General features: G+C 40.6%; 1 protein-coding gene across 3 annotated transcripts in view; it reads left to right on the top strand.

Moving 5' to 3' along the window:
• The first annotated feature begins 5,109 nt into the window (after positions 1 to 5,109).
• RASGRF2 (Ras protein specific guanine nucleotide releasing factor 2) overlaps positions 5,110 to 26,237 on the top strand; it is a 238,355-nt gene continuing 217,227 nt past the window's right edge. For all 3 annotated transcript variants that reach the window (XM_064596309.1, XM_064596310.1, XM_064596311.1), the window contains exon 1: positions 5,110 to 5,910. In XM_064596309.1, coding sequence (XP_064452379.1) covers positions 5,623 to 5,910 — 288 coding nt within the window. In that variant the 5' untranslated portion in view covers positions 5,110 to 5,622. The remainder of the gene's footprint in view (positions 5,911 to 26,237) is intronic.

The raw sequence follows: 26,237 nt of genomic DNA on the forward strand, positions 1-26,237 counted from the left end.
TAAGCTGAATCTAAAATTTATATAGAATTGCAAAAGATTTATAGTAACCAAAACAATTTTGAAAAGAACCAAGGGGAAAATCATAAACGACTTGATTTTAAATTTTTAGAAAGTTAAAATAATCAAGACAGTGTGATATTGGTGTAAAGACATACATCAATGTAAATTTGTATATATATATAAAGATATACATCAAAGGAACAGAATAGAGTCCAGAAATAGACTCACATATGTATAGCCAATTGATTTTTAACAAGGATGCCAAGGCAATTCCACAGGGAAAGAATAATCTTTTAAACAAATGGTGCTAGGACAGTTGGATAGCCATGTGCAAAAATATGAACCGCAACTCAGTACCCCACACCACTGGATTATAGGGCTAAATGTAAGAGCTAACACCAGAAAAATTCTAAAAGAAAACACAAGAGAAAATCTTAATGTCCTTGGGTTAATCCAAAAGACAACCCAAATGTTCATCAACATGAAAATGGAGAAACAAATGTGGTGTATTCATACAGTACTATTATTAAAATACTGTTTAGCAATGAAAAGGAACAAACTATTGATACACTCATCAAAATAGATGAATCTCAAAATCATTATACTGAGTGAAAGATGCCAGACCAAAAGAGTACATACTGTATCCGTCCATTTATATAAGCTTTTAGGAAAAGCAAACTGACTCACAGTCACTTAGTGGACCCGTGGTTGCCTGGGTGGAGGGGGTGGAGGGCAAGGAGAGGTAGGAGGAAAAGGATTTCAAAGAGCAATGAGGTAGAAATGTTTGCTGTATTGATTGTGGCCATAGTTTCATGGAGATACAAATATGTCAAATCTTATCAAATAGTATTCTTTAAATATGTGCAGTTACTGGTAAGTCAGTTACACCACAATAAGCCTGTTTTTAAAAAGTACAAAGAACAGTCTGTAGTATAGTGCAGTTTAAATCCATGGAGAAGTGTACCAGTCAGGGCCATTAACACTAGATGTTGTAACAAGAAACCTGGTATCTCAGCAGCTTAACACCACAAAAGTTTCTGTTTTGCTTATGTTACAATGTCACCTGGGTCATACAGCTCCTGGCAGCTCGCAGCCAGCAGTGACTCCAGGACCTTGGCTCCTTCTGTCTTATAGCCTTGCTGACTTCAAGATGCTGTCTCTCTTCTTACCAAGGATAAGAAGAAAGAGCAGAGATGAGCATGACCAGACCTACAAGGAGGTGCCCATCACATGTGCCCACATCCCTGAGGCCAAAACCGAGTTACACAGCAGGCAAATAGAGTTTTCTCCCTGCTCGGAAGAAGGAGCAGTGCTTTCATCGACACAGCTTGCCAGCTTCTGCCAGAAGAAAAAGAAATATCAGAGTAGTTGTGCACGCAATAATGGGTATTACAAGAGCATATTGAATTTCGGAGCCAAAATACTTGCATTCAGATCCCTTCAGTTTTCTCCCAGAATGAAAGGGTATCTATTTGCTCTATGTTTCTGAACTGCTTTAAAGCACCTATTCCAGGAGTTCTCATAAAGGAACAGTTTCTGCACCTAGAGAGAACCCAAGGCTCTCAGCTCCTAGGAGACAGAAAATTGGTATAGTTTTCAAATCGCTCCCACAGCCTCCCCCACTCCTTTTCTACTTCTGCCCGCAAAGTATGCAGCTTGTGCCCTCCGCCATCTGCAACAGCAACGACAGCGCGGCTAGCTGGATGTTAGAGCCACCAAGAAATGTGCTCAGGGTCTTTTGTGCAATGCAGCCGGATAAAGGGATTCCTTGCCTAAGCAGTCAGTTAGCCTCACTGTATGACCATTTGGACAGGCAGTGGCAGTGACAAGATGTGGATTCAAGGGCGTATACCACCAGTCATGTGACCCTGACAAGGTCACTCCCTCTTTCCTCACTTAGCTTCTGGGACAGCCCACTCTCCAGGTCCTCCCTCCCTCCCTGCTGTCCTCCTCCTCCTAACCTCTGAATGGTAGTTTGCTCCCAGGGCCCTCTCCTGGAGTGCCATCTCATGCATGATCCCAGGGATTTTGAAAAGCTATAGAATATGCTCTACTTTTGTAGAATCAGCTCTCCAGCCGCCCCCCACACCCCCCACCTTAATAGTTTTGGACACTCAGATAAAATTTCTCCTCCCTCCCTCCCTTCCTTTTTTGTCAAATTATGTGGATAACTTCTCCCTCTACAAGTTGTCATTAGGTTCCAGAAATGGCAGTTCATTGCTGCTTTTTTCCTCTTAACTTGCTTGGAAAAAGGCAAAAAAGACCCTTTCACTGTTATCAGTGAGAAATGCTTTGTTGCCCTTGAGAATCAACTGAAACTGACCCTTTCAGGAAAGAGTCCATGAAATGCAAGAGGGAAAAACAATGAATTCACAGAAGAGCTTGCTCCCACCCACTTGGAACATAGTCCCCTTAGCCAACCTGTTTGATCAGCTGGGGAAAAGGCACCCTCATTTACGTAACCTCCTGGCCCTTTGTGTTTCAAGATGGCACCAGTCCAGAGAAGCAGTTTCCATATGAATGAAGGAGGATAAAGGCCCACCAGTGCCCATCACACCCCACAGGCTATGGCTTCTCTAGATTGTCCAGGAATTTGTTTTTTCCGTACAGCTTTGCAAAGTGATCTGGTATTTGCAAACGTGTGCATCCTTTCACAATTCAGTGAGCAAATACTGTATTAATTTAGGAAATAGTTATGAATCACTTGTGTGCCAACTGCATATAAACTCTCTCACTGGCTGCTTCAGGGATTAGCGATACAGCCCCATCTTGGAGAAGCAGACAGTCAAGTGAGAAACACCTAAACATTAAATCATGTTCTTAATAGACTGAGCACACCAGGAACGGAGGTACTGTCTTTCGTCTGTGTCTTCTGCATCACCTAAGTATCATGTTGAGGACATGAACAGGGGATCAAATCCATAGTTCTCCCAGTGAATTTCCATGATTAAAACCAACAATGATTACCAGCCAAACTTCAGAGGAAGCCAGAGTTCCCTTCTGTCACTGTCAGGGGCCATATGACAGCCACAACATCTTACATGGTAGGAAGTGATGACAGACGAGAGGCTGAGAAGAATACTTCATGTGGTTCAAATCAAAAGGACATTTGAGTAGAGAGAAAGGATAAATCAGCACTGAAATTAGCCTCCACACCAGAGACATTGCTTATTAGGGAAAGAATGTTTCACATCTGAAAGAAACACACACACAGGTGGCTAGAAGGTTTGAATACTCATCGCAAAATTGTTTTTGTATTGAATTCACACCCTTAATGGTTTCCGCTCAAAACTGGAGCGCATCAAATACACAGGTGTCAACTCACTTACGGTTCTCAGAGCTGGGACTGGACCACAGAGAAGGAAATAAAAGGCCTCCTGAGGCAATTGCCATCTCCTCTGCATTTAGAATCTGGCTCCAAACCTTGTCCACATTTACTTATTGTCTCTGTACTTGTATCTGCTCTAAGTAAGAATGCAAGCTCCCGGCTGGGTTAAACCCAAATTAGCATAGCACTGTCCCTAAGACTACAAATGTGTAAAGAGGAATGACCACTGTTCTCACACTATAATTTCAAATTTCAAATGGCAATTCCTCTATTACATAGTTTTTGATAGTGAAAGTGTTTTGTTTTTGTTTTTAGGTAAGATGGAAAAAACACTCAGCTGCTCAGTGAGGCAGAGATAAAATATTCTGCAAAAACAGCACTGATGGAATAGGCAGAACCCCTGGGCCATCAATTTATGAACACACAGCTTGTGGTACAAGACAGGTGTATTGTTGCAGATTGGTGGTCCAGAAAAGGATTTTATTTTATTTAAAAAAAAATTAACAATAAACGCTTCATGGCAAACCATTTTTATGGTAAGTGACTAAAGGGAATGAAAAGCCTATGGAGTCGAGTCAAATCCTGGTGCTCCCTGGGGCTTTCACTAGCTTTCTCCTGCAGCTCCTGGGCACGTTTTTTTCTTTTCCACTTACATTTTATAACAGAGGTCTCGGTTTTCTGGTCGTACTTGTGAGATTTGTTAATCAAATGAATCGAGTACTACCTGGGGTATCTAGTGCATCTACGACAGCGTGGCCTCTGGAGACGTTCTGTCAGGGGCAGCAAGTCTCCCTAGTTTGGGTATTTTTTTCTCGTTGAAAACTCTGTGCTTAACATTTCGTTTTGTTCATCTTAGTCCTGAGAAACCACAGTCGTTGAGAGGGAACCAACAGCATCTGGGAACAGGGGGTTGCACTCATTAACCTTCTCCCCCGGTTTAAGTACAACAGTGCAAGTACAAGTGGAAAAGTCAGGGTTGTCCGGTATGCAAAGCCACCCTGTGACCCCACCTACTGCCATGGAAATGCACCGATGGATGAGTGTGAGTGTGTGGATGTGGCAGGTGAGATGTGAGTTTGTGTGAATGGGTTTGTGAAGGTGGATGAATTTGCATGAATGTGTATTTGTATGTAAGTGCTTGTATACAAGTATGTGTATGTTTGTGTAAATTTTTTTGAATGAATGTGTTTGCTTCTGTATGTTCATTGTGTGTTTGGGGATGATTTTTTTGTGTGTCAGTGTGTGTATTACTGTGAATGTATGAGTATAAATGTGTATGTGTGTGTATTTATGTGTAATTGGCATGAGTGTGTATGTTGAGTGTATGTGTCTAGTGTGTGTGAGTTTGGGTGACTGTGTGTATGAGTGTATCGTTTGTGTCTGTTAATGTGTGTAGGTGAACGTATAAGTGTGTGCACGTGTGTAGTTGCCTACGTGTGTAATTGTATATGACTTTGTATTTTTGTGAGAAGTACTCATGTGGCTGTATTTGTACATGAGTGCAAATTTTGTGTGTATAAGTATTGTGTGTATGGGTACTCTTGTGTGTATGCGTGTGAACGTCGTGGGAGTGTGTACTTGTGAAAATGCGAGCACTGTGTGGCGACTGTGCGCGCTGGGTCAGCGTGCATTTGTGTGCATGTGAGTATATATATTGGTCTGTGCGCGCGGGCGCGCGTGTGAGCCGGTGAGCGCTGCCGCCGCGCGCCTGCCCCTCCCGGCTTCCCGCCCATCGCGGCGCGGGAGCAGGGGCGGCAGGCGGCCGGCCGGCGGGCGAGGGTGGCACGCGCGCGCCGGGGTGAGCCGACTGCGCCGCCGTCACCGGCGCCGCGCCGACTTTGCCCTTTAAATCGGTCTCCAAGCCGATTACAGCTGATCTCCCACGTGACGTTTTACCTTCTGTCTCCCGGAGCGAGTTGCCCGAGGGGCAGTCCTCCTCGGGCTGCCGCGCGCCGCGCCGCCCCAGCCCGCCGCGGGCTCCGGCTCCCGCAACTTCGGGCGAAGCAGCGGCGGGGCGGGGCGCCCTCTCGGGGCCACTTTCCACGCGGGCGTCGGGGGCTCCCCGGGCTTCGCTCGGCCGGGAGGGCGGCGGTCGCGGCCAGAACGTGGCCGGGCCGCAGCCAAGCGCCCCCTCGGACCCGCGCGGCGCCGCGCCCCGAAGGCCGGCGGGGTGCCCTGCGCGCTGCGTCAGACAAGGGGGCGCCCTTCGCCAGCCGGGACCGAGCGGGCGCGCCCTGGGGCGAGCCGGCCTGGAGATGGCTGCGAGGCACGGGTGAGCCCCCCGCGCCCTCACCATGCAGAAGAGCGTGCGCTACAACGAGGGGCACGCCCTGTACCTGGCCTTCCTGGCCCGCAAGGAGGGCACCAAACGCGGCTTCCTGAGCAAGAAGGCAGCCGACGCGAGTCGCTGGCACGAGAAGTGGTTCGCGCTCTACCAGAATGTGCTCTTCTACTTCGAGGGCGAGCAGAGCGGCCGCCCGGCGGGCATGTACCTCCTGGAGGGCTGCAGCTGCGAGCGGGCGCCCGCGCCGCCCAGGGCCGGGGTCGGGCAAGGCGGCGCCCGGGACGCGCTGGACAAGCAGGTACCGTGCGCCCTCCTTCTCGGTCTCCCTCCCTGCGGCCGCGGCACACTCCCTCTTCTTCTAACCCTCGAGGTCTAGGGCTCGACCGGACGCGGGAACCGCACTGCGAGATCCAAGGTTCCCCCGCGGTGTCAGGGGCAGGACATCTCCACGCGCCGCCGCGTCTCCATCCTCCCCCCTCCCTCATCTCCATGTAATCACTTGGAGCCGAGGCTCCGCTTTCTTTCTTTCGCGACCCTGAAAGCGGTCGGGTCTTTTCAGCTTCATTGCGAACCATCCAGTTCTTATCTAGACCTAGTTCGGAAGGATTTAGTGTGGTGACGTGTGTTGACACCTGTTGGGTTTAGATTGGCACGACGGGACTAACTTATTTGGAAAAGTTTGGTTTCTCCCTTACCCGGCTGGTGCGTGTGTGGGGTTTTTTAATTCTGCGTGCACATGTTTGATCGCTGGCTGTGCAAGGAATAAGCGGGGGCTCCCAGGAAGGACAGGCACTTTCTGTTGGCGATTTTCAGTGTTTTGTGGTTTATGTCGGTTTACCTTGTTCACATTTGACCTGCTGGGTCTAATTATGGAGGTAAATATGTATGCATTTCCCTCAGGATTAGTCCTTGGTAGCCGCATTCCTGCTATGTTTAAACCTGTGGGCATTTTTAAAGAACGCTTCTCTGTACTTTTAAATGAATGCTTTGAAAATAAATGTGACCTTTTTATCCTGGATCATAATTTTATTAGTTTTGCTGTGTATGCATTCGGGGAGGAAAAAACAAACCCTCTAGATTTAGTAACTTCTGCCCCCCCCCATTCCTGCAAATGCGAAATTTATATTTTTTTCCAATCACCGTTGGGTTATTAAAGTTAGAGCAGACTCATTTTATGTTCCCAAATGTTCTCATTTCGCTTCTAGATCTCCACCTTGAAGAAAAGAGGCTGATTGTATTTGCTGTAGCATAAAATGTTTCGCAGCTGAATTTCCCCCGCAAGTCAGACCAAACAGCTTCTCTTGCAAGAGCGTGGCTGTGGGAGGCGCTAGCGATAGGATGATGAATAAGATGCCTACATAACCCCTGGGGCTCATAAAACAATGTGTAAAATTAAGAGGAGTTCAAACTAGATCAACCAGAAGTTTTGTTTTGTTTTGTTTTTTTCCACTTTGGTTTCACTATAAATCATTAACAGACTTAATTGATTAAACTTGTTATATTGCACATAAATCTGATAATTTAAAAAATACACCCTTTGGTTTTTGAGGGCATGTTGAGGGTTATTTGAAAAACTGATTTTCAATTTTGTAGATATAGATACTGAAAATATAAGTTTAAATTTCAAGTCATGCATTTTAAAATTTAAGAGCACGAAAAGGGTGTTGAGGAAGCAGATTTTTTTCAGTATCTATTTTTTTTTCTATTGGTGAGGTTGTTTTTTTTAAAGGTATGTGTTCCAAGGCCCCCCAGGAGCCAAAACTAATAAGTTCTTAAGTGTTATTATGTGTAAAAGCAAATAGGTTCTTTAAATTACCCTGGATATATATCATTGACTTAATCCCAAATTATTTTTTCTATTTATACTAATATCAGGAGATAACCTTTTCTTTCTTCCTCCCTCCCTCCCTCCCTCCCTCCCTCCCTCCCTCCCTCCCTCCCTTCCTTCCTTCCTTCCTTCCTTCCTTCCTTCCTTCCTTCCTTCCTTCCTTCCTTCCTTCCTTCCTTAGCTGGGGGTGTGAAGATGTTAGTTACTTGCTGCAACCTACCTAGCTGTCTGACCAGTTAACATGAAAACCTACATTTTTCTACTTGGAAGTTATCTGGGCTCTCCTTTTCAGGACAGTTTTCTTTACATCACACTTTAAGACATAAATGTAGCCCTCCAATAGTGTGACTTTTATGCCACTTTCTAATGGAAGTCCTAAACAGGTCATCCTAGGGGAAAAAAAAAATTTTGTTTGCCATACAGGTTATGAGTATTTCTCACTCATTTGGTACATCTTTAAGAGGATAGAAATTGGAAGCTTTGGTGTACGTAGAAAAACTGAGATATAAAGAATAAGCATTTCAAAATGGATTAGGAATTGGATTGGGAAATCTGTCAAATTTTGTTTTCTGTTAGGCATGCTTCTGTGACTTAGGTTAGTTTAGCGGATTGATGCTCTTCTCTAGCCTGCCTGTCTGGATGTGTCTGAAGAATTAAGAAAAAACTGCAAAGATAAGAAACAAGAAGCAGCTTCTACCTTAAACCTATAGTTTATGCAGTTGGTTCCCTTTCAGTTCATTTGTGTTCCTATGTGCTCACATTTTCTCAAGTACTTAGACTTGAAACTGGCAAAGTTGAGGCACTGAGCAGGGACCATCTTAAGGTCTGTTCCTCCAAATGTGCTCCTGGAGCTTTCTGAGTAAGTTTTTCTCTCAACCCTGTAAACACAGTTGAAGGTTAGGGCTTGAAACAGGATTTAGGGAGGCAGAGTGGGTTTCCTCCACCATGTTGCTGTGACTTAAGTACACAAATCTCTTAACAGTCTCTCTATTTTTTCTGTGAATGAAATCCATTTCTTAATATTTAAAAATTAAGAGTTTGGCTGAGAAGGTTTCAAGTTGCCTCCCAATAATGACATCTCCTGTTTCTAATGTTGTAACAGCAGTGTGAGCTTTTGCTGTGTAGAGAATGTGACAGACTGTTTCACAAGATTTAAAGTTTACCAGTCTCTGTAATAACTACTGAATCTGAGAAGCTAAACACAAGCAGGTGATCAAAGTGGACATTCTAATAAATCAGTTAGGTTAGCAGATGTGCAAACCAATAGGAACATCATTGCTAGAGGAGGAGACATTCTTATTTACACTGGAGTGTGATGTAATGCTGTTGACAGTTATAGTTAATGTAATTTTTGCTCTAAAATGCCTCTAATCATTCTTGTCAGTTTAAATGCTACTTATCCTTCAAATAATTCTTAAATTCTGATTGTGTTTTTCATAAGTTATATAATAAGAGGAAAACACTCATTGGTTTGTTTCTTCTAAATAATTCGAAGTAAGTTGGTTGACAAAAGAAAAATTAAGTTTTTTTTTTTTAAACCACTGTTAAAGTGGTTTTTAAAAACTGTTTCCAGTTAAGAAAAAAGAAAGGTGTTTTTCACTTTCCAAGTGTGCCTGGGTTAAAGGAATATTTGCATTGCTCCATTTTTTCAAGAATGTCCCAAGGATTTCACTTTGGTAAGTCCTTGGTTCATGGCAAGGCTCTCAGATCAAGTTTCCATAGTGGCTACTTTTTGGGTACTTTTAGTTATGGTGATAGAATCAAAATGAGTTCCGCTAAAAAATTTTCAAGTAGTGTTCCTTTTCTTGAACCTGTGTGTTGGTGGTACTTTCTAAAGAAATCTACGTTTATGTGAAATGAAAAACTTACTTTGCATTCTAGGTAAAAGTGTTCAAGGGGAATGGGAATTTGGGTTTAATAAGTACATTCTGTGTGCCAGGCTCTGTGTAATCCTCCATTATCACATCTAATTTGAACTTCCCTTCAGCTCTTAGAAATTGCTAGTACTTTTTTCATTTATACCTATGCTAACACTGAGACTGAAAGCGTTCTAGGGAGATGGAGATGATCAAAGACCAACTCCAGGTATGAAGATTGAATAACGTTGACGAGTGCCTTAGGAAGGATCTACTTAAGTTGATTGAGCTTCAAGAAATTTAAAATCTGAGGGGCGCCTGGGTGGCTCAGTCAGTTAAGGTCCTGGGATTGAGCCCCGCATCGGGCTCCCTGCTCAGCGGGGAGTCTGCTTCTTCCTCTCCTTCTGCCTCTCCCCCCACTAGTGTGCGCGCGTGCTCTGTCAAATAAATAACTAAAATCTTAAAAAAAAAAGAAATTTAAAAATCTGAGTGGGATGGGGGTTGGGATTGTATGTGAATCACTATTTTGTTTATTCTTGTTTCCCTTTAAAAACTATTTATAGGGCAGTTGTAATTCTTGAGAAACATAATTGCAGACCATTGCATTTTTAAAGAAAAATGAGACTTATGTTTAAACAAACAATTTTACATAACATTCATCTCCTTCAGTAGGGGATCTTTAAAAATATTTGTACTTAGGTGAAAGTACACATTGGTTAGTCTAGTCCATTTAAGTGACTGAATGTGTCTTCCCTGCTAGCAGGAGAGACATATAGGAACAAAGCCGTATTTATTCTTATTTTCCTGGTAATGGTAAATGTTCTGTTCACTCTGATTTCAGTCATTTTTGGGGTCAAACATCTTAGTTCTGGAGGCTTAAAGTAGTAGATACGGGTCATATTTGTGCTGAATTAAACATGTTGATTTAATTTTAAAGGGATTAAAGGTTATGTGATTTCCCCTGTCACCTCGTTACCAGCCAGTCATTTTAGCCTTCCTAATGACCACAAGTGGAGGGTTTTAATAGTTTTATGGAATTAGGCAGAGCTGTATGCAAGCCCTGGAATACTTGTGGAGGGTGGAGAGTGTGGATGGTGGATGTTCAGTCTCATTTATGTTGTTTAATTAATATATAATAACCAGCTCAATATTTCCTCTTCAACTTTTGCTTATTGAACATAAGTGAAGGGAAAATGGAATAAAAATATTTACTAAATCTTATAAAAAGTTTTAAAATATAATCTAAGGAAGAGAAATGATTTATTATTGGAACTTTGTAATCATTCTTTCAAACTTAAATGAAAAATAATTTATGGATTCGCAAAATGTAGTTATTTTAATTTTGGCTACACTAAACCTTACTATATATATTATTGTAACATAATTTTTTTCTTTGGGAATTAAACATATTTTAATATTTTCTTCTCACTGGGTGATGATAAGTTGTAAAGCGTGTGTGATGACCACAGGTTTCTGGTTTTAGCAAGCAAATGTTAATAGTTGGTTCAAACAATTGATATTGCTGTGTGTTTAATGCAGATTATATTTTTAAGTTGATTTTATCCATGTTTTTCAATAACTATGCGTGCTGCTGCCAATGTAGTTTTAATTTTGTAGAATGTAAAAACTTAGTCATTAAGATTATTTTGTAATGAAAGAAGCCAGATTGACAAACAATATGGCTTTACTTAGGTTTTACTTAGTCCTAATTTTCACACTTTTAAAGTAGCTTTGTGTTTTCATGCCTGTTCATTTGTCCTGTAGGAAACAGATATTATGTGTATATGTGTGTGTGTTTGTTACATTTGTTATCTTCTATCATAAATACAAAACATTTGTTATGCACTTACATATTTTGGAGTTTACAGATTTTTATTTGTATCATTAACATTTCAGTCTGTGAATTGTAAATCCAATCTGTGTATGATTTAGGGAGCTTTATTTTTCAGGACCAAGTATATATAATTATTCTGTTACGTTAATCACTGTATAAATTTTTCTCTGAAGTAAGTTTACCTTAATCCAAGTGTGTATATCGTAAAATCTTAATTAATATTTAAATGAAACTGGAAGCTGATATTTGTTAGGTGTCACTATAGTACTGTGACAAACATTTGTTTATTTGATAATATTTGGCCATTATTCTGAAAATTAACCATTATTCCAAAATTATTCATTACACATCGGCTGGTATAATGAGCTGATTGAGAAGTTATAAATGCACTATTTTGGCTCCACCAAAGGGTATAGTTGAACTTTTTTGCCCAACGAATTCAAATATGGGTGCGTGTATATTCAGGGAAAAAAAAAAAAACAGTAGCAGGATTTCTTTTTTTGTTTGAGAAAACATTGGTATCAGTAGGTGGAACAGAGATGCAGAAAGCACATATTCTCACTTTTCCTTTTTACTGGCACTTGAAAAACTTAATGATTCAATGAAAAATAAAGACTCAAATCATTTTTCCTTAAAACTCCTCACAGTGAATGCAAAATGCCCCAGATATACTTTTAAGGAGAAGGCAGAGAAACACAGACACACACACAAGTTTGAGTTGATCAGTGTTTATTTAAATATTTCTTTTCTTTTTGAACAATAAAGGAAGAAATGAGGAAGTTGGGGAGGCCAACTTACTCCCATGACTTATGGCATCAGAGTAGGAGTAAGTTAATAAAAGCTAGAATTCTCGTAAGATCTGAGAAGACACAGATAAAACGACATTTACAAAGCTATGTTTAAAAATAAAATTCATCAATCCTTTAGGGCTGTATTTTTTTAAATGTAAGCAGCAGTTTCTTGTATTAACTCTTCCCATACTCAGCAGTGTGACCTGGCGGAGACCCATGATGCTGGGATCTGAGGGACTCTGGTTACTAGTACTTTCCATTCTTTTCAGATTCCTGAAATGTTTTATTTTGTCATTGGTCTGATTTAATTTAGACAGTGCCTGATTCATTTCCTGAATTGTATGTATGAGCCCATATGCCATTTGTGTGACTAATGTAAACAGTGGGATTAGTGCCGTTCAAAAGAGGGAAGATTGAAAAGCTAGGAGGTTTCCTGGGATTAGCAACGTGGGAACGTGGAGGTGGTAGCCTGGCCTGCGGCTCATTGTGGAAGTGACATCCTGACTCCTTACAGAAGCCGGGATGAGACCATGCCCACACATTGTGGGCATAAGAGGCTGCTCACATCCAATATGGATTTTCTTTCTTTTCACCTTAGGACTATCAGCTTCCAGGTCTGATTGATGGTAGTACTGTGTATGGTTCCATTCAAGAGTTAACCTGCCAGGGTTTCTCTCTCGACTCAGCTGCTTACCAGATCCGTGATCTTGAGCAATTTGTCTTTCTAAGCCTGGACCCCTGCCTGAAGATGAGCATCGCAGTGGTACCTACATCATCAGGTTGTTGCCAGGCTCACAGGCAGTAGTCCACGCCAGGCTCTTAACATAGTATGTGAATAGTCTACTCCTTTGTCAGCTGGTGTTTCTATGAAATCCTTTCTGATAGAATTCCTCTTTGGCTTTCTGTTTTTTGTTTTCATTACTTCAGTCATTTAGGAAGCTTTTTTCCTGCCTTCCTCTTTAAAAATATTTTAACACAAAACAGAATAGTTCAGGGAATGCCAATATACCCATCACCCAGCTTCAACAATCTCCAACTTTCTGCTTTCTTGTTATCTCTGTTTCCCTCCACACATGCTTTTTTTACCCCTAGACTATTTTAAAGCAAGTCCCACATATTGTATTATTTTAATTGTAAATAAGGAAGTTTTTTTCTTTTTTTGTACAGACCTTGTGTGGCATTGAAGATTGTACTAGATGTGGCTCTGAAAAGAATGATCTTGGGGCGCCTGGGTGCCTCAGTCGGTTAAGAGTCTGCCTTCGGCTCAGGTCATGAACCCAGGGTCCTGGGATCGAGCCCCGCATTGGGCGCCTTTCTTAGTGGGGAGCCTGCTTCTCCCTCTCCCTCTGCTGCTCCCCCTGCTTGTGTGCTTGTGCTCTCTCTCTCTCTCTCTATCAAATAAACAAAATTAAAAGGATGATCTTGGAACAAGTATGTAACGTGCTTCTGTTTTAATGTATGTTATTGTAATGCTCATCTTTTTGTTTCTTTGATATCATTATAAAGGAAAAAGCTCAAGACAGTGGTTGAGAAGACATAAAGGTGGTGGAATTAGCTTTTAAATAAATTCCAGTATGTTAAATCCAAAAGAAAAGAAATTTTGAAATCAGTTGTTTAGCTGTGATCCTGGGGTAAAGATATTTTCATGATTTGACCTCACTCTATGAGAAATTAAATTATGGGTGGTTCTCTTCCTGAGGGTTCTTCTTTGCTTTACTGAAGTCCATTTTCCAAACTTTTACAGCTGTGTAGCCGAAGAGCCTTGTTTAGAGCAAGAATGAGTCCTTCCTCCTGTGACATCCTTAATGCTTCTTCTCTCTCGGTATTTTGCGTAGATCTGCAACAGTCGGGCATCTTTTGTAAACCAGTGTTTCATCAGTCTTTCAAAATAAATTGAGACCTAACAGCTAGTCAATGTTATTTTAAGGCAATTACTAAGGTTTCAATAAGCAAGGGTGTAGTTTGCTTTCTCTAGTATTGCTAAACTTTTCTAGGGTTAGTTGGTTTCTGCTATGTGATTATTTGCTTTAGGCGCTTTTGATTGCAAGGGAGAGATACGAAGTCAAGTTGTCTTGAATAATGGTCACCTCTGTGTGTGGTGGGGGGACGGTGGGACTACTGAAAGGCAATATAAGGGTGAGTCTCACTCTAGCACTTTCTTGCAACCTAGCTGATCTTAGGACATTGGTACCGGTTGACCTGTTTTTTAGCATGTTTGTGCCTTTTCGGTTCCTCACTGCTTCTGTGTTCTCCTAACTTCTGCTTGCCCTAACTTTAGGCTTCTGTGAACCTTATAGTACTGACTTAACACGTTAATTTCTGTCCTCTGGTCCTGATTGGCTTCCTGTGTTGTTTAGGGTTCATGTTCATAATTTTCCTTTACTTTGTAATATTCTGAGATTCAAAAATTATTTGACTGTTGTTCTTTCAACAATAAATTAAATGCAAACCTATTTTTTAAGTATAGCAAACATACAGAAAAGTGATCAGCCCTCCAAAAACTAACCTAATGTCCCTTCCTCTTCACTACTCCTAGGCTTGGGTAGCCACCATCCTTATTAATAACATTAGGGATTGCTTTTGCCTATTTTTGAACTTCATCACGGACTCATGTAATAAGCACTCCTTTGTGTCAGGCTTCTTCCCCTCAACATCATGTTTGTGAGATTGATCTGTGTTGTTGGATGTTGTGGTTCACTCATTTTCATTTCTTTGTAATATTCTATTGGATGAGATCTTCCTCGACTTACAAAGGGGTTATGTCCTGATAAACCATTGTAAGTTAAAAATATTCTAAGTCAAAAATGCATTTGATACGCCTAACCTACCAAACATAGCTTAGCCTAACCCACCTTAAATGCGCTCAGAACACTTATATATATATATTTTTAAAGGTTTTATTTATTTATTTGACAGAGACACAGCGAGAGAGGGAACACAAGCAGGGGAAGTGGGAGAGGGAGAAGCAGGCTTCCCGCAGAGCATGGAGCCGGACGTGGGGCTCGATCCCAGGACCCTGGGATCATGACCCGAGCCGAAGGCAGACGCTTAATGCCTGAGCCACCCAGGCGCCCCTCAGAACACTTATATTGGCCTATAGTTGGGCAAATCATCTAACACAAAGCCTATAATAAAGTGTTGAATATCTCATGTGATTTCTTAAAGACCCTACAGCAAGTGATAAACAGAATGGTTGTATGAATACAGAATGGTTGTTAGTACTTCAGTTGTTACTAGTCGTGACTGTGTGGCTGACTGGGAATTGTGGCTCCTGCCACTGCCAAGCATCATGAGAGAGGGTCATATTGCATATCACTAGCCCAGGAGAAGGTCAAACTTCAGAATTCAAAGTCTGGTTTCTACTGAATGTGTATTGCTTTTGTGCTGCCCTAAGGTCAAAAAATCGTAAGTCACCATTCTAAGTTGGGAAGTGTCTGTACAATTTTCTAATACATATGAAGACATAAGTCCTTTGTTAGTTACATATATTGCAAACGTTTTCTACTCGGGCTTCCCTTTCTACTCTCTTAAAGGCGTCTTTTGATGAAGAGAGGTTTAAAACTTTAATATACTATAAGCTATCTTTTTCTTTATGGCATTTGTCTGCCCATGATATGGATAGGGATGGGGACGATATCCAGAAGTGCTTTGTGTGGAAGGGGCAGGAGCTGGGACCCTCTCCTACTGCTCTGTGGTCAACACAATCAAGTGGATCACAAAAGATGTAGCAGAAAGTAAAAATAGAGCGTGCTTGTAGCAGTTTCAAATTGCCGTAGCAGGATGTTTTCCCTTTGGAGGAAGGCTGCAGGGGTAATTCTAAAAGACAAAAAATCATGATGTCCTGTCCTCCACATACCTTTCTGGAGTCTGAGATATTTCTTCCCCTACTTAACACCCACAACTTTCATCTGGAAGGGTCGGGTGCAAGAGGGACAAGGGAGGGCACTTTTATAAAACTTTCAGAGTTAAGCTTGAATCCCTGATGCCTCTTTCAGCTATGCTGCCACCTGGAGTGTATATCAACCAGGCTGGCCTGGGGGTGCTGCTAGGAAGAAAAAAAATACATCATGTCCAGCAGTGCTCAAGATGGAATCCTCAGTTTTCAAAATATACTTATATAATGGCTTATAATTCTTTCCACTTTTGTCCTATTAGCCAGGAAGTAGCCAAGAAGGAATGATTCCTTTTTTGGAATGCCTGCTTTCAGTGATGGAACTGCCTTACTAAAGTGTATGGACTGGGGGGGAATGAGGAAGAGAGAGGTGGACTATCAGTCCATTCTTGAGTACACAGATTCATTTCAAGGGCCACAGTGGTGTGGCTGGAAACAGCTAACCAGTTACCTGAAAATTATCAACATACTGAGAAGGGTTCAGAGGTCTGAAGTAGCCAGTCTGCAAGGAGTGGTAGGGGGTAACAGCCCTGGTGATATGGCCCCTTCCCTTGTAAGACAAACAGGTCCACTTGTGGCAAGAGTCACAAATCTGCCCTGCAGTGGTATCCTCTGCATTAGAAATAGAGTCAGGCTCCATCAGCTTCAATGAATCAGCCTACTTGATTCCAGTAGGTTCACAGCCCTTCCTGTGGGCATCTACATGAGTGTGCCACCCAATTCAGTCAGCAGACATGGTTTGTTTCTAGGTTATTCATATTTCCAAAGAAGGGTCTCTTTAATCTACCAGGCTGCAGCTTTCCAAGTGGAAAACAAACACCTAACCATTGGCAACAGCCCAAAAGCCTGAGTCCTGCCCCCTGACCAGAGCAACTACATCTCCTTTTGCTTCTGCATAGCTGGCACTGAGGTTGAATATCCACAGCATGCAGTGCATACCACTAGGTTTCAGCCTAGCCAAACCATCAGTGAACCAGGCACAGACATTTAGGGAATCTTTTTGTACTGTAGGGAGGTCCCATTGAGTCAGTGGCTTTGCTTTAGGCAGCAGAACAGATCAAGTTCCCCACAGAGGAACTTGCTACTTTTTGAAATGTAAAGCTGAGATGCTCCTGAGGCCAGACCAGCTACATTCTTCAACATACTGTTTCCATTTGACAAGCAAGGTTTTGACCCTTCCTGTCTTGTTTGTTCTTGAGTCTGAGTTGATTCATTCTTAAAATGGGAATTTCAGGTTGGAGAGTTACAAGGCCTCTATGGGTCAGTTTTGACAAGGACTCTGCAGTAAGCTAGTAGTTGTCTGCATGCCTTATGATTTCGTTTGAATGGTGGACATTGTGTATGAAGAATCAAAAAAAATAATTTAAGGCTCTGCGTGATGCTATTTTCCTTTAAGAGAGGGTTTACTTTTGCTTTCTTGCAGGCATAAATGTGGGGTTATGGTACATTAATCCATTCTGGGATTGAGCTGGTGAAAGCTGGGTTTCAGGTTTTGTGAGACTATGTCCATTTCCAGTTTGCATTAATTTCTGAAGTATAGCCTTTCCAGGGGATTATCTGGAATTCTGAGTGTTTACAGAAACTTCTCCTTAGTCTCCTCCATCCCCATGAGACTGCTAGAAACTCAGCGCTGGTTTCCAGCCTCTTAGCTGCTACTTTCTGAATGGCCTCCTAGCCTCTTGGCTTTGTACTACTTAGAAATTGACAAATTCCTTAGAAACTTCAAAGACTGTCAGATTCACTAGTTTACTTCCCTTCTTTAAGGTGTCTTTATTCCTTAGGCCCTGGCTTAGGTCTTGGTAGCTCACTGATGCTTTCAAATGGATTATTTTTGTGTGTTGTGTCCAGCTTTCTAATTGTTCTCAGTGTGTGCATGTTGGGCTGGAGAGTGGGGTAAGGGTTATAACAATCTACGTGGCCATTACTACTCAACAATGAGTTTTAATAGTGAATCTAAATAGTAATCAGTAAAACTCCTTTCAAAACAGTAGAAGAGTTATCTTGTTTCTTTTTTTTCTAGAGATTTATTTGTTAATTACTTCTAATTCAGTAATGATAAAAGAAGTCAAATCATAATTAATCCTTATTTTATCAGTTTAATCTGAGCATCTTTGAATATGGTGTTTTTGAACAAAATAAAGCAAAGGTATACTTTTGTAGTCATAAGATTTTTTTTACAGGTGTTTATCTTTATCTTACTACTGAGTGGCAAGGTGTATATTTTGAGGGCACTGAGATGTGAATCCCATTTTATTTCTTACAAAATGGATTAGGTTTAAACTTTTATTTTAGATAGTTTCCTCATATTTGATGTCTGTCTTTCTCTCTCCCTCCTTTTATCTTCGTCCTACCCCCATCTATCTGTCTATCATCTTAGTTTATGAGTATTTAATTTAAAACAATCATCTTTCTCCTGGCATAAGTTAGCCCTTCTTAGAAAGTAAAACAAAATACAATTAGATGATTTCATTTAGGATACTAACTTGTTAGTTTTTTATACATGTTGTTTTATATTATGTGGTTGGAAGAGCTACCATTACTGAGTGCTAATTTTGGGTTAAAGAGCCAGGCATTCTATGTATATTATCTCATTTAATCATGACAACCATCCTGAGATGACAGTGTCCTCTTTATTTTGCAGATAAGGATAATGAGGCCTAGAGTGGTTTAATAATTCACCCAGGGCAAAATTTTACTAAATGGTTAGCTTGGTTAATAGAACCTAGTTTAGTAACTTAGCATTTGTTGAACTTGGCCATAGCTAGGAGCTAGAGACATATAACCAGGAGGGAAAAGTTTTTGTCTTCAGTCTCATTCTTCTCTGTCATGGTTCATTTGCAGTTTGAGTGGAAAACTTCTCAGAATGATCTGGCCACAATCGTAAAGGCCATAAAACAGGTTGTTATTCCCACTCCAGACCGATGGAATTATGTCAACAAAGCAAAGCTATGGGCTCATATTTATATAAGGGAAGCATTAGAACCAGTTCACATAACCCCTATGATCTCTATCTGCTTGGCCCTGTGCGGAGGGCCTGAGAGCTGGGTCATGGTGGAGAGTGGGATGTTGGGGATCAGGTCAGTCTGTCTCCAGAGCACTCCATCTTTCTCCTATGCTGCTGACTTCCAGCACCAGAAGGGGCTCAGCACTGAAGATGTAGAAGGCACACCCCTCTGCCATTTGAGACCTTGCTTATACTGAGACTCTTGACGATGAGATTTCTTGTATCTTGATGTGAGTCCACATCCTCAGTGTCTTGATTTATAGTACCGCTTTTTGGCCACTAGGTCTACCTAGGTTATAGTCTCCCCTGACCCAGAGCAGTGAATACTGTTGTCTGAAATATCGGGCAACCAAGAATAATATTTGCCAACTGTACACAGTCTTTCTGTTCTGGGCACCAAAGTATCTTCTTGTATTTGTTTGGTCAGCAAACAAAACAAAACAGATGAACTCTTGTGTCTGGAATTTGTAGTCAAATGGTTGAAGAGTAGTATCAATAGTATCCTGTGACTGTAGCGCTTTAGCTCTAGTTTCCTCCTGTGAATGTTATTATAAAAATTAATTTTCATGGGAGACCTGAAACCATAGAACATCCTACAAGAAAACATGTGCAGTAATATCTTTGTCATCAGCCGTGGAAACATTTTCTAGATATGTCTCCGCAGGCAAGGGAAAAAAAAGCAAAATTAAACTATTGGGACTACACAAAAATAAAAAGCTTTTGCACAGTGAAGGAAGCCATCAACAAAACAAAAAAGCAACCTACTGAATGGGAGAAGATATTTGCAAATGATATATCTGATAATGGGGTAGTATCCAAAATATATAAAGAACTTATACAATTCAGTACCAAAAAAAGAAACAATATGATTTAAGAATGGGCAGAAGATCTGAATAGACATGTTTCCAAAGTAGACATACCGATGGCCAACAGACACATGAAATAATGCTCAGCATTACTAATCATCAGGGCAATGCAAATTAAAACCACAATGAGATATCATCTCATACCTCTCAGAAGGCCTAAAAGCAAAAATGCAAGAAATACCAAGTGTTGATGAAGATATGGAGAAAAAGAATCCTTCATACATTGTTGGTGGGAATGCAAATTGGTATAACCACTTTGGAAAACATTTAAGAGGTTCCTGAAAAAATAAAAAATAGAATTGTCATCTGACCTTGTAATCCTACTTCTGGGTATTTATCCAAAGAAAATGAAAACACTAATTTGAAAAGATATATGTACTTCTGTGTTTATTGCAGCATTATTTACAATAACTAAGATATGGAAACAACCCAAGTGTCCATCCATAGATGAATGGATAAAGAAAATGTGGTATATTTATGCAATGGAATATTACTCAACCATAAAAAAGAATGAGATCTTGCCATTTGCAACAATATGGATGGATTTAGAAGGTTTAATGCTAAGTGAAATAAACCACTCAGGGAAAGACAAATATCATATGATTTCATTCATATGTGGACTTTAATAAACAAAACAAATGAACAAACAAAAAAGAGCCAAAAAAAAAAAACCAAAAAAAAAAAACCTAACCAAAAAAACCAGACTCATATATGCACAGAACAAACTGGTGGTTGCCAGAGAGGAGAGGTGGGTGGGGGATGGGTGCAATAGATAAAGGGGATTAAGAGTGCATTTATATTGATGACCACTGAATAATACATACAATTGTTGAATCACTGTATTGCACATCTGAAAATATAATACTGTATGTTAATTATACTTCGATTAAAAAAATTAAAGTTTATTTTCAGCATGCCAGTTTGAGCTGAGACCATCCTCTTTCCTGTTCACCTGCCATGTCTTTGTCTTATAGCAGTGAAGATGCAGTGGCTTTCCAACTGGCTGAATGGTACAGAATGCATAGTATATTGAGGCAAAATTCCCAAGTTCAAGTTCTAGCTCCACCTTTAATAAGCTGTGGATTCTCAAGCTTAGTCATTTCCTTATCTGGAAAATGGGTATGATAATTCCTACCTTGTAATGAAAGTAGGAATATTAAATTGAGATAATCTTGGTGAAAAGTGTTTTGTAGACTAAAATGCTATAAGAATGGTATTTAAACTTTTCCACAGTTACATTTTTTTCATGTAAGTGAGGGCAATTTAAATAGCCTATTAGTTGGAAGTTTGATTACTACTACAGATGATATTCTGTTCATTTTATGGTCCATTTTGCGAACCAGGTAGCTTCTCTGCCTAGTTTGTAGGCATCTTTATGAGTCCAAGATTTTAAATTTCTATGGACAATATTTAGTGGATGACAAATTCCTTGAGAAATAGTTGGAAGATTACTCTAAATGAGGGGGAATATTACCTATAAGGATAGATGAGTGAAGAGGTTTTTCTTTGACATTTAAATCCTTTCTGTTGTATGGCTCCTTTGACTATAATAAATACTAAATAAATGAGAGTGAGATTAATAGGTAATTTTTTTCAGAAGAAAGATACAGCTAAATTGATATTTGTGCTTTAAAGATTCAAAGTTTGGTTTTTTTTTTCCCAAAGAGAATGTTTAAAATGTATACAGAAAGGTAAATAAATCCACAGCTTACTCATTTTTCTCCTTTTGGTATAAACTGCCATGTTAACAGAACATTTTTTAAAGTAGTTTTTTATTTATAAAAATAATGTTTCTGAGATCTAATGTGTACAGTATGGTGACTGTAGTTAACAATACTATATTGTATAAATGAAATTTGCTGAGAGTAAATCTTAAATGTTCTCACCACACACACACACACACACACACAAGTAACTTTGTGAAGTGATAGATTTATTAACCTTATCATGGTAATCATTTCACAACATATAATATATCACATCATCACTTTGTATACTTCAAACTTACACCATATTATTTGTCAGTTACATCTCACTAAAGCAGGGGAGAAGGAAATCAGTGAGTGGATATAGATAGTGTATATTTTCTGATTCCATGAGTTATATTACAAGTGATTGGTTGTTCTGGCACCATTGTATAAACACATTATTAAATTTTAAACTCATTCTCAAAAAGGGAATATAATGTTTGCTGTGTGAAATCTGAAAAATCAAAGTGAATTATAAAATAAGAAAATTAAAATATCCTGAAATCCTATCCCTCAGAGAAAACCATGTTGTTGGAAGAGTTCCTTCAAAGACTTTTCTGTGCATGCATATAAGTAATAGACATTTTTATTATTATTTTATTTTATATTTTTAGTGAGCGGAGGGACAGAGGAAGAGGGAGAAGTAGAATTCTAAGCAGGCTCCACACCCAGCATGGAGCCCGTTGTGGGGCTCAGTCTCACAACCCTGAGATCATGACCTGAACTGAAATCAAGAATCTGATGCTTAACCGACTGAGCCACCCAGGCACCCGTATATAATAGACATTTTAAAAGTGGGACACACTTGTGATCATATTGTATGTAGAGTTTTGGATCCTGATTTTTAAAATAGAACATTATATTGTGAGCATTTTGTTTGCCAATATATATTCTTGGGAAACATTATTATTATTATTTTAAAGATTTTATTTATTTATTAGCGAGCGAGAGAGAAACAGCATGAGAAGGGAGAGGGTCAGAGGGAGAAGCAGGCTCCCCACTGAGCCGGAAGCCCGATGTGGGACTCGATCCCAGGACTCCGGGATCATGACCTGAGCCGAAGGCAGTCACTTAACCAACTGAGCCACCCAGGTGCCCGGAAAACATTATTTTTAATGACTGTACAACATTCTTTCTATCACACAGATAACAAACTTTTTCCTACTGTTGGGTATTTAGGTTGTTTTAATATGGAGTTTTGCTTTGCAATTTTAAGTAATGTTGCAGTGACCATCAGCATGACATTTGTGAATAAATTGTCAAGGCAGGGAAGGCGCATGCAAACAAATGAACAAACAAAAAAGCAAGAAGTGAGAGTCCTTTTAACCACCATGATAAAGGTATTTTCCCCAAGTTCTCCACCGTAATGAAAAACTGTTCTCTGTAATATATACCCAACTTGCATTTGAAGGTGGTTTTGTAACTAGCTGAAAACCCAACATAAAACATAAATTTCTGTATAATCTCATTTGTGAATAAAGTACAGAAATAAATGTGGCCAAATATGGTTGTCTAATTTTTGGAAATAACACTAGACTCTGAATGCTTTTTGGTGGAATTTACTCTCCCTAGGGATAATTTTTGTTATGATTAGTTGGAGTGCCTGGGCCATGATCAATGAGCTTCATTTGAATGCACAAAGTAGAAATGCCCAAAATTACTATGTACCATTGATTTTAATCATACTTGGATTATAATGTTTTACATTTTCTGAAATCAGGATGTGTTTTCAATCAATGTGCACCTTTGATTGATGTGGTAGTACTGCTCCTACAAACTTTTACTGACTTATGTTGCATTTTACAATACCACCATAGAAACAAACAAAAAAGTGATAGCTTCCAGACTAAAATATTGGCCTTTATTTGTGTTTTCAAAGGTCTTTGCTGGGTGCGTATTTGCAAGAGCATGGAGGTATATGGATGTCTGTGTTGTATCATATATTATGAGCCTTTGACCTTTTGATAATAATTAAATATAAATATAGGGAATATCGTGACCATGTGAGAAAGGGGAAAACTCAGTGCTTGGCTTTCGAAGGGTTTACTCTAAAAATTGTATACTTGAAAGATGGCAGATGTTACTATCAGCTGATCTTTACCTTGGTTGGTTTTTATCTCTTCCTGCAGCCCCTCTGGGCCACAAGATCTTGGGTTGATAAAAGTCATACAACACACTTCTTCATGCAACTACAACATTATTTACTTTTTTTGGCAGGGTTTTTTTCATTTTTCATATTCTTTCATAGTGGCTAGAGATTGGCAAATTTTCACTGATCCTTAAATTTGATTGTGTTACCTTTTGTGATTTAGAAAGACCAAAACAAAATAATTGAAGGTTAGGATACTTGTTCTTTCCTACCTTTAATGTTGCTAACAGTTGCCTTGCCTCCTTGGGGATATTGTTAACCTTCCCCCTGAGAGAGAACATTGTATCCCTGGGGCCAGACCTTCCCTCCCTCATCGTGGCTTTCCCTGTGGCTTTTGATAATGAGAGTGATTTTGGCTGACAGACAGAACTCCTGAAAGAATATTACTGAATTTCTTATGTCCTCCTTCTATTTTAAAATTTAACCCTGTTGTGAATTTTAATAAATGAGATTTCTAGTCTTGGTGTTCGGACAAAACATTTTATTTGAAGATTATTTTAGGGTCCTGGAAGGCAGGTTTGTTTGGAGATTCTCTGTCACTTTGAGTAAAAGAGGAAGATCTGGGGTGCCTGGGTGGCTCAGTCGTTAAGCGTCTGCCTTCGGCTCAGGTCATGATCCCAGGGTCCTGGGATCGAGCCCCGCATCGGGCTCCCTGCTCAACCGGAAGCCTGCTCCTTCCTTTCCCACTCCCCCTGCTTGTGTTCCCTCTCTCGCTGTGTCTCTCTCTGTCAAATAAATAAATAAAGTCTTAAAAAAACAAATAGTAAAAAAAAAAAAGGAAGATCTATCGGCTTTTCACTTGGCAGCCTTGTTGGCTAGCGAAGTCTTGCAGAGTCTACTTTTTCACACACCCTGCGAGCCCTGTCCCCAAATTCCTCAGGATTGCTGCTAATGACATCACAGTAAAATCCAGGCAAGCATTTTCCAGATACCTTGTAATCTCTTTTGCACATTTGTCTAAAAGTCACTTAAAGTTTTGGAGCTGCATATTTATATATCCATCATGTAACTGAGCCACCCAGGTGCCCCTAAAAAGTGCTTTCTAAAAAGCAAAACATCCAGTTTCGCTGGGAAAATCACAGTGCATTAAATTTGTCTTTAGAGAACAATATGTAGAGGATAAAGTGTCTTTTAAAAGGAAATAGAAGTGGGGCGCCTGGGTGGCTCAGTCCTTAAGCGTCTGCCTTTGACTCAGGTCATGACCCCAGGGTCCTGGGATCGAGCCCCACATCGAGCCCCACATCGAGCCCCACATCGAGCCCCACATCGGGCTCCCTACTCGGCGGGAAGCCTGCTTCTCCCTCTCCCACTCTCCCTGCTTGTGTTCCCTCTCTTGCTGTCTCTCTGTGTCAAATAAATAAAAAAATCTTAAAAAAAATAAATTAAAGGAAATAGAAGTTTGGCCATGAATTAATTCACTAGCAGTGGAGTACTTCAGTGATGTGGCTCATGCACCGAAATGATAAATCAGGAAGGGATTAGTGTGGCTTTTCTGCCTGTAAAGGTTTGAATATATATCCTAACCTCTGGTGTCATTTGGGAAGCCTAAATGTGCTCACAAGCCAGATCCCCCTTCACTGAAGCCTGACTAAGCACTTCATGCTTTCATTTATTTGCTAGGCAAGTTTGAGTAGTGGCCACAAAGCGCCATACAAGGCCTATGCCAGAAGTTTAAGGTGTAGTCTCTGTGGTCCTCCCAGTGCCTTTGTAGGGAGGAGATGAGGTAGTGTATTTGAAGGAGTTCTCTGATGATGCGTGAGGCTTAGTAAAGGCTGTATGTGTTCAGGGGACGACGACGAACTTTTGGCTTTGTGGTCAGGCAGAGTTTTAGGAACATCTGAGGTCTGTGGTCCATGGCAGAGAAACCAAGTTTAACTGGTAAGAAGGAAGCACTAGCCTCATTTTGGCTTAAGTTGGGGACATTTGGATTCAAGTTGGAAGTAACATTTGGGCAAGACTGGACAGGCAGACGGGGCCAACCACGTACTTTAGGTTGTAGAGAGCCTTGGAGGGACATGAGTATGGGGAGGGGAGAAGCAGAAATATGTTGAAAAAATAATCAGGCATGGTGTTTGGGTAAAAATGGAACAATGAAAGATGGGAACCTGAGAAGGAACCCAAGAATTTAGTTCTATTATTAAAGTTTACTGTGAGGAACTTTTCCTGGTATCGAATGGGGCTTTACAAAATTAACTTAGAGCAGTTTCTCAGAGTGAGTCACTCAGAGAGTGTCTCTCAGAGGAATATCCACTTGTGTGCCTTGGTGTTTGTTACTTGTTAAAATGGGTTCACACCAAAAAATATTGGGAAGGGCTAAGTTACTGCAAGTGAAACAGGTTTCCTTATGACAGGATTTCTCAGAATCTTTACTATGCAATTGGCTTTGTGAATCCTCCCTTACTGGATACTTTATTTCTAGAACCAACATAGGCTGGCACAGTGAGCTGCAGAGACCAAGTTCAGTACCTCCCCGCCCCCCGGCCCCTTTCCCCGCTGATGGCCACTTTGGTTGCTGCCAACACACTGGGGTCTCCACTGTGGCACATGCAGGGCAACGAATGGTAGAACCTCTGTCTAGGAAATCTCAGTCACCGAGTCTTGTCCTTTCAAGCCACTTGCCTAAGTTGTGCTGACCTGGCTCTTAGGAGGAGACAGGG

This window comes from Mirounga angustirostris, unplaced genomic scaffold (genome assembly GCF_029215605.1).
Source record: "Mirounga angustirostris isolate CCGP_5_RB_7025 unplaced genomic scaffold, mMirAng1.0.hap1 SCAF_7, whole genome shotgun sequence".
Classification (NCBI taxonomy): domain Eukaryota; kingdom Metazoa; phylum Chordata; class Mammalia; order Carnivora; family Phocidae; genus Mirounga; species Mirounga angustirostris.